The following is an 8,887-nucleotide window of genomic DNA, read 5'->3' as shown; positions in this document are numbered from 1 at the left end:
AGTGGCACCAGAGGCCCATTGCGCATCAATTGCAGCTATTTTTACTACCAAACCTGGAAATGACTGGATTCTTTTTTTTGGGCTTGCATTAGTGTTCCTCACACCCTAACCCCAGGCTAACGCTGCATGCATTAGAACATTAAAACATACCTATTGCTTTTGCCAATGCTTGTTTATTCTGTTGAGGTTTCCGGCGAGGTTGTTAACCATTTGTGATGAATATCTGTTTTCAGGGGTTTCGTGTAGACAAATAGTAATAACAATAGTTTTACGATAAGTTTACATTATTAAACATGTTTACATTTCAAATCTTCCTCATCCTCCAGGCGTTCACGGTCCGATAAAAATAATCGCAAAAACTATTTCTCTTTAGTAGCTTTCGGTAGCGGCTTGCAGAAACGGGGGACCTCAACGGGCACAATTCTTCATTGCTTGCAACAAAAGCTAGAAAAAATGGTAGAATGGAAAGGAACACATACATTATAAATAACGGGGTTTTCTCCAATCGTGAACAGGGTGAATGGTTAAATGAACACATTAGAGCTGAAGGCAGAGAGGGTTAAACGGTCTGCTGCTGGCCGCCTCTGACAAGTCTGCTGAGGCAGGCAGTGAAGTTGCCTGAGAGAAGAGGAGGGTGGCAGTATTTTGCTACATTGAGCAACAGAGAGGAGGAAGGAGGAGGAGGAAGGTCGTGACTGTAATACACAGAGAGAACCGCGATCCGAGCCCCCCAGCGGCGGAGCTTCCCCATTCCCAGTACCCCCCCTCCAGGGAAGGAGACCCTCGGCGGCCGGAGCGCTTTTAAGGGTGGGTTGTTGCCTCTCCCGCGGCTGCCTGTGAGCTCTTTCGACTCCAGCACCGTCATGGCGGATCCCAGCAGCAGCGGCCGATACCAGCAGGTAGGCGACAAGGGTTGCGCAGCCTGGCCGGGCTTGGCCTGACAGGTGTCGGCCATGCTTTTACGCGACTGCCGGGGATCGGGCAGGGCGAGGTAGGCCGCGGTGTTTTCATGCACGTTCAGCCGTGTGTCCCTCAACGGCACTTTTTTACGGAATTTACAGTGAAATAAGAAACAGCTATCTCTTTGGACACTAGTTTACTGTTTATTTGTAACTATTTGACATAAAAAAATAACTGCGAAAAGGGGAAATGGAATACCAAGACTAGTTTTTTTCGGTGACATAGGACCCCAAAACCTAAAAATATGTTTCGCGTGCTGTTTTTTTTTACGGGTATATTTGCCTAGTTGATGACAATTAAATCGTCAAATTAGTATGTGCCGGATTGTTTCCTGTCCAGCTGTTTAGTATATCGCGCGGTTGTTACTCTTCCTTGATACACGGTTTGAGAACGTTTCAAGCATGCATTTATTCTCGATTTGTGGTGTGTCTTGTCCTGTGTATTTATAAAAAAAAAACTGGTTGAACACTCATTACATGACAATTTCTCTTTTATGAATTTACAGGCGCAGTGGCTTATGAGACATTGTGGTAGTATTTAGCTGTAATTTTTGCATAGTTGCTTGCATGATTAAAAACAGTATCACCACGTGATGGATGCCCTTTCCAGAGAACTAATGCGCCATTGTACATTCAAGTGCTGGTCATCCCTACATTTCCTTTGAAATGCACTACAGTATTGGTATGTTTCAGGGTCAGAGTAAGGTGGAGCACGAGCAACATTTGTTTTATATATAGCCTGTCTTTGTGATTGCTTTTCCATTGTGCATACATTCTCGTCAAGACCATTTTATGGATTGAAAAGTGTTAGACCTGGCTTCTTTGGCGTGCTTTCCACTGTCATTTTGCTATTGACCTGTTTTTTGACAGTGTGCTGCGTTTCTGTTTTTTTTTTTTAACTCTGGACACTTTACCACTGCTGTCCAGTGCTGAGGAACAAGTGCTCTCTGTGGAAATTGTATTGCTTTATCCATGATTGGCATATTTAAATTACTACTAAGTCCCTAAGTAAAGTGCACCATGGCTGCCCAGGGTCTGTAACTCAAATGCTGCTACAAGGCCAGAGAGACTGATTGTGCTGCCCACATGAGTAGCCCTGCAAACGTATCTTGGACCTGCCACTGCAGTGTCGGTGTACAGTTTTAAACTGCCATTTTGATCTGGCAAGTGCTCCCACTTGTGAGGCCTAAATCTTCCCTTTTTAAATGTTTTTATTTATTTTAAAAGTTTTATATAGAGCCAGCTTGTTTCGTAAGTATCAGAGCGCCTTACATACACACAGTAAACAGCAGAAGGATATTACATTACATAGTAGGCCGGCAGTAAGGAAGCAAACCACAGAAAAAAATACAGCATGGGAAATAAATATGCAGTGGAGCGGAGGGGGAGAGAGCAATAAAAGAAAAAGGCGAGAGTGACATAGGCCGGTCACCACTATTCTTGAATGTCCAGAGAGAGAGTAGACAACTCTGATAAGGAAGACTAGGTTAGTTGACGTTGGTCATGAAAGTATTTGTGTAGGAGATAAAGTTTCAGGTCCCTTTTGAAACAGTAGAAGGAGGGGTTGCATCTGAGGACTCCAGGGAGAGCGTTCCGTATCCTGGGAGCTTTGCCAGAAACCGATCGGTATTGGGTGGTTTTCTTTTTCAATCTCTGATGAATAAGAAGGAGTGAGTTGGAGCTTCTTAGTGTTCTGGATTGACCTGCTCTACTCAGTTTGTTATTTAAGTAGTTTGGGTCAGGAGAGTGAAGGGTTTTGTTTGTGATGCAGGCCAGTTTATAAATAAATCTCCCTTCCATGGGAAGCCAATTGAGGCGTTTGCGAGCTGGAGTGATATGTTCAAATCTTTTAACTCCAGATACTAGTCGAGCGGACATGTTCAGCACTGCTCTTAGAGGGGTGATCCAGCGCTCTGACTGAAAAACTGTCTCTAAAACGCTACCTATCACCTCAATACTCACCATCAATCATAAAACACAAATAAGGCCCATAACACCAATGAGACATTTTTTAGCGACTGAATCATGTGGTCTGATTAATAAAGACTACTCTTATACTATCTACACTTTTATATACAACTGCAGTTGAACTGTTTTCACCATGGTTTTAAACATTTATCATTTATAATCCGGCCACTAAAGGCGATTTGATCAACTGATGGAAACTAGACCATGAATAAACAAGACCAGCTTGTCATTTCAAATCTAATTTTATTAACTTTATTTTTCATAAAGAAGAATAGCATTTACGTTTTTAAAAATCTTTATTTTATAAGCAAAAAAGAAAGCAGCATTTTAATAAGGAAGTGATTTAATAAACTGACATTTTCAAAGCAAGCTCAGAAACATGAAATATTAGCAGAATGACAGTTTCCATTCCCTAAATCTATTTCTCACATCACCTAGAAAGGAAAAATCTTTTAAAGTCTGCTGTCCTTACGTGCGCCACAAGTCCAACAGCATGTCACGTCATTCAGGAATCGGAAAGCAAGAAGGGTTTTTCCCTGCTCATGGTGTCAGGTTTTATACCTTTCTTTCTAACTAAACTTTCTACATTTTACATTCTTTTGGACAAATGCGAGCTTTTCATTGGCTGTCCGAAGTCAGTCCACAATTAGGTCCTCTCCGATTCTCAACTCAGTCCAGTCTTTCACTTCCACGACATTCGGCTTCCTCAAGAAAGTTACTTTTTCCAGAGTTTTGTACATTTCACTTCCTAGCCTTGGCAAACACTTTAAGTTCCTGTCCTTGAGCCTTTTCTCCAAGAGCACGTTCAACTTAACCAAAGAACTGCTTTTTCAAATAATGATGACCATGCAGTATAAATCTTCACAGCTCCGCATGTGCATAGGCTCCACTCTGGACAAGCTTCAGCGCCCGCAGCTCTGTCAGCCATGTTTTCCGAACCACCTTTAGGCCTCACTTTGGAAACTATTATTAAACAAACACAAGACATCAATTAATTAAAGAACTGAGACCCATTCTGTTACCCACCCCCTTTACTAAATAATCCTGTTAATTATATTACTTAGCGAAAGCACAATCAAGCAGCATTATATTTACTTCTCCTTTAGGACCTGCACAAACTCCTTGAGCTTTTGTCACAGAAAAGACATAACATAAGCACACAAAATAAGCACATGCCATTAGTTAAACAGCCGCATTTAATATTGACAAAGACAATAGACTAGGTTAGTTTATTATTTTTCTTTGCGTTTGCAACATAAAGCACATTAGTTTAACCCGCGTGTACAAATGATTGCATTCTTAAACTAAGTTGATTAATAATTTCACCACATGCTTATTAATTCAGTTATTATTATGGGAGATTAACTTCACAAGTTTGAACAAAATCTTGTTCTTTATCTTGCTTCATCAGGGGCTAGGTGAGCTTTTGGAGTCCCTGTAAGGATGACGTTCCCGTAATCGATTTTTAGAGAGAACTAGGGATTGGACTACTGTCTTGAGGTCATCGTGGGGTAGAAAAGGTTTCATTTTTTTTAGGTGTTTTAGAGAGAAGAGAGCAGTTTTTGATGTGAGCCTTACATTGATAAGTTCTTGTCGAGTGATTCCTAGAGACTTAACTGACTCGGATAGGGTAATGGGGAAGTTTAGGGCAACCAGATACTTTAGCCACTCTTGGATAGGACGATGGTTACTTTTTGGAGAGAATAGGATCAGTTCCGTTTTGTCTGGATTGAGCTTTAAGTAGTTAACGTAGAACCAAGTTTGTATCTCGGTTAGGGTGGTATTGAGGAGTTGGATGTCGCTGGGAGACTTGATCCTGAAATAGATTTGGGTGTCGTCCGTGTAAAGGTGGTAATTCACTCTGGCTTTTTTCAATATGATTGTGAGGGGCTCCATGAAGAGATTGAAGAGGGACGGGGAGAGGATCGAGCCTTGCGGGACCCCAAGTGTGACTTTAGTTGGCTTTGAGAGACAGGAGTTAATCTTAATTTGTTGCGAGCGTTGTTGAAGGAAGGAGGTGAACCATTTTAATACTGTGTCATTAATGCTGGACCGTTTCGATAGGGTCTCCAAAAGGGCTGGATGGTTTACTGTGTAGAATGCTTCCGATAGGTCAATAAGGATGAGAAAGCAGGCATCCCCTTCGTCTAGGGCCTTGTGAAAGTCATCAGCGACGTTGAGCATATCTGTTTCCGTGCTACAGCCTTTTCTGAAACCAGATTGAAAGGCATTAAGGAGGTTGAACTTATCAATATGTTTATTGAGTTGTAGGAGAACACATTTCTCCAATGTTTTTGCAAGGAATGGGAGGTTAGAGAGAGGTTGTTAAGATCATTAGGGTCAGCCCCAGGTTTCTTGAGAATGGGTGTGATTTGTCCTAGTTGAAGGGAGTCTGGGACACAGCCTGAGGTGAGAAAGGCGTTGATGATTTTGATCCAGAAAGGGGAGATGGTGTGGTTGAGTTCTTTTATGATTGTGGAAGGTAGGGGGTCCATGGTGTGTGAGGAAGGTTTTAGATTGGAAATTATCTTGAAGACCTCATTTACCGACATTAGCTCATAGTCAGACCAATGCACATTGTTTTTTATGTGGAGGTAGGTCTGATTGTCCTTGTTAAGAGCTCTGTCCGAATGCACCAGGGAGGTTGAAGGGGGGCAGGTTAAGGGGGAAGGGGGTTAACAGTTTGTAAAAAGGATTGATCAATTTTAGAGACCTTATTGGTGAAGAAGGTGGCAATTTCCTCACATCGCTCATTGGTGGCTTCGATTTCTTGAGAGGGAGTGCAGTTAGTTTGGCTTTTAACAATGTTTAAGAGTTCTCTTGGTCTGTTTTTCGCTCGATCTAGTTGGCTTCGGAAAAAATATGCCTTTACGCTGAAGATGTGTTTTTTGTATGACTGTCGAGCAGATCTAAGATGTGTTCACAGTGTATTTATAAGGTAGAACATGAACTGTTGTGTTTTACATGTCCTAATAGTGAAATACTGCCAGTTTTGTTTTTCACTATTAGAAGGACTATCTCTCCTTTAGGGTAACATAGGGTTTGCCTTGAAATATCTTTTACATGTAATTTCACATTGGTAGCAGATATAGGTTTGGAGTCTCTGAACTAAAAATTTAAAAGGACATCTTTTGGTGAAGTTGGTCTTTAAATTGTGTTTTTGAAAATGCCACTTCATGTGAAGGAATGAGGAAGTGGTGCACGTTCCCTAATTGAAAGAGCTGCGGAGCTCGAGGAGGATTCCAGCGGAGACACCGACAGGGTCCCGGTCCTCAAGATACCGATGGTGATTAATACATCAGACGGTTTAAAGGAATCACACGCTTTGTTTGCTAAACGAAGGATTTTGAAAACAGAGAAGAACAATTAATTGGCCTTCTTACCTACATCCAGAAAATCGCACAGATCCTTCAAAATCCCACAAGTTATTTGGACGAACTAAACTACCTCCTGTCCCTAGAGGTTTAACAAATGGGGAATGGAATTCACTTGGCCCTGAAGAGAGTTTGAGAAGAACCCTCACAAACTCGAAACGCGTAGGCGGATAGGATCAAGTCCTATGGAATAGATATACAAAATTGTTAATAACTTGAAGCCTATCAACATTTCTACCGAGAGGTTGTCGTGTTGTTTTTGGAGACCAATCAAAAAAGCTCCATTTTGGCCAAACATTTCTAAAAGTTGTTGGTTCGCAATAATGTTATGAAAAAACATGTTGATAATTCTTCCCCCCACTTTATTTGTGAAATGATATCACATAATGGCTTTTGTGTATTATTTGTTTTTTTACACAGTTTCACAATGTATGTATGGTTTGTCAAGTCGCTGTTTAATCACGTATTTTTTTGACTAAAGGTTTTTCATTGTAAATATTGGACACTAAAACTGTCATGGTCATTACGTTTAAGGCTTTGATATTTCTCTTGACTAGAGTGATATTTGTTCTTTTTGATAAAATTGATGAATAAAACTGGCGCAACTAATCGCCAAGGTAAACATATTAAATAGTGTTTATCTTTTTTCATCCCCAAATTACATGGTGTGAAATTCATTGAAGTGTGGGTTTTTGTCTTTTCTGTAAAACTTTTAGAGAGTGGGCATTTTCTTGCTTAACCATTCTGTGCCTCTGCCTGTCTGAAGATTCCACGTCTGGGTTAGGATGACAGTTGGGCTCTTGTGCATTCACTCTAGACAGCCACACAAAGGGAGCTGGGGTGTGTCTTCTATATCCTGAAGGGCCATCACCAAGCTGATGAGCCTTCCTTAGCTAGAGTGGTGGGAGGAGTTGTCACTTAAACCTGAATAGTGCTGTACCTGTCCTCACACAAAGCTGTCTCCCCCCCCTGTAGTGTATCTGGAGCCATGTCAGAGATAAGCAGTGTTGTGTGCACTACAAAACTTTCCTTTGAATTTTGCCTACATTAAAGGCAGAAAGGGGTGTAAGTATTGGACCTCTGACACTCTCAAATCAAAGCACTTCTAGTGTAAAGGATATTCTGCCAGGAAGAAGAGCTGGATGCTGTAGGAGGAACTGTTGCTTTGTGGGGCTGGCTGCTTTTGCCTGGGAGTAAAAGGACTGGACTTTGCTTTTTGTATCCTGCTTCCAAGGTTTTCCCAGGGCTTATGTGTGCTAGACTCCTCCTGTTAAGAAGTCTCAGGACGATCAAAGACCTCACCTGAGTACCTGGGCTCTTCTGCTGAGAGTCCTGACTTGCCAAGTGGTGCCAAATCCAGTTCCTGGGGCCCTGGAAGTAGAATCTGGCGAACTAAAGGAGAAAATCCATGCATCAACTCCCAGCATTGGTTTTTATCGACTACAGACTTAGGCGCATTGCCGTTGCCAGCACCGGAGAGTGGTTCCCGGTTGGCACATCGACGGCTTTCACCGCAAGCCCCAGCTTCCCATCGCATCGTGTTTGCCGCAGCGTGAGCTTCGAGCACCGCCTCACCGTAGCCATAATGCACTGCTCCAACTACGACTCCAGCACCTGCTTTGCGGCTGTGGAATTGATGCAGCGCGTCCTGGATTTTTGATGCATCGTCCCTGGGTACCAATTTCTTCATCTACGTTGCCCAGCAGCAAGGAACCGAGCCTGTGTGCTCGGAGATCGACGCATCACCTCCCCTAACAGTAAGGACCGCGACGCATCACCTCCCCTGACAATAAGGACCGCGACGCATCACCTCCCCTGACAGTAAGGACCCAACGCATCACCTTGCCTGGGAGGGAATCAACACATTGCTTTGCCTGCGCCTCGCATCGTCTTTCAGTTTTGACTAATCCAAGGTACTTTGTGCTAAAATTAACGCATCCATTGATTTCTATTGATTGAACGTATTGAATTTTTGGAAAGTGAAATGTTTACTTCTGCATGTTGGATTTTTGTTGCTTTGGTCTTGTTTTATTCAGATAAATATTCGCTATTTTTCTAAACTTATGTGGGCTCATTTTGCAGTATTTTAACTGTTACTTACTGTGTGTGTTGTACAAATGCTTTACACATTGCCTCTGAGATGAGCCTGACTGCTCGTGCCACGCTACCAAGAGGGTGAGCAGGGGGTTATCTTAGCTGTGCTACTCCCTTACCCTGACTAGAGTAAGGGTGCCTAATTGTACAGGGTGCCAACCACTGCTAACTAGAGACCCCATTTCTAACAGCAAGACATGTTCATTTGTTAGTCAGGCCGTAACTGTTACTTACAATGCACTAAAATATAGTGATCTTTTGTTGCGTTTTACTTCTCCCGGAAAGTGCATATCTGCTTTTTGCTATAGCAGCATCTTCTGACATAAACAGTATTGTACATGCCCTTGCTGGGTACATCGACTTTACACTATGTTGTGTTAAATTCTTGATGGATATCCATGGTTGCATCAGTCACAGTATTCAGATGATTACCTTTACTGTTGAGTTGTAGGAGCAATATGTAGAATATACTGTTGGTTTGAGTTCTTCAAC

The 8,887-nt window shown here is 42.2% G+C and overlaps 1 protein-coding gene across 1 annotated transcript in view; it reads left to right on the top strand.

The window, feature by feature from the left end:
- Positions 1 to 556: 556 nt before the first annotated feature.
- NDFIP1 (Nedd4 family interacting protein 1) overlaps positions 557 to 8,887 on the top strand; it is a 217,433-nt gene continuing 209,102 nt past the window's right edge. The window contains exon 1 of the mRNA XM_078653068.1: positions 557 to 899. Within this exon, the coding sequence (XP_078509194.1) occupies positions 864 to 899 (36 nt within the window). The 5' untranslated portion in view covers positions 557 to 863. The remainder of the gene's footprint in view (positions 900 to 8,887) is intronic.

This window comes from Lissotriton helveticus, chromosome 7 (genome assembly GCF_964261635.1).
Source record: "Lissotriton helveticus chromosome 7, aLisHel1.1, whole genome shotgun sequence".
Classification (NCBI taxonomy): Eukaryota; Metazoa; Chordata; class Amphibia; order Caudata; family Salamandridae; genus Lissotriton; species Lissotriton helveticus.
Note: the sequence above shows the minus strand (reverse complement) of the source record. Positions and strands in the feature narration are given on the sequence as shown.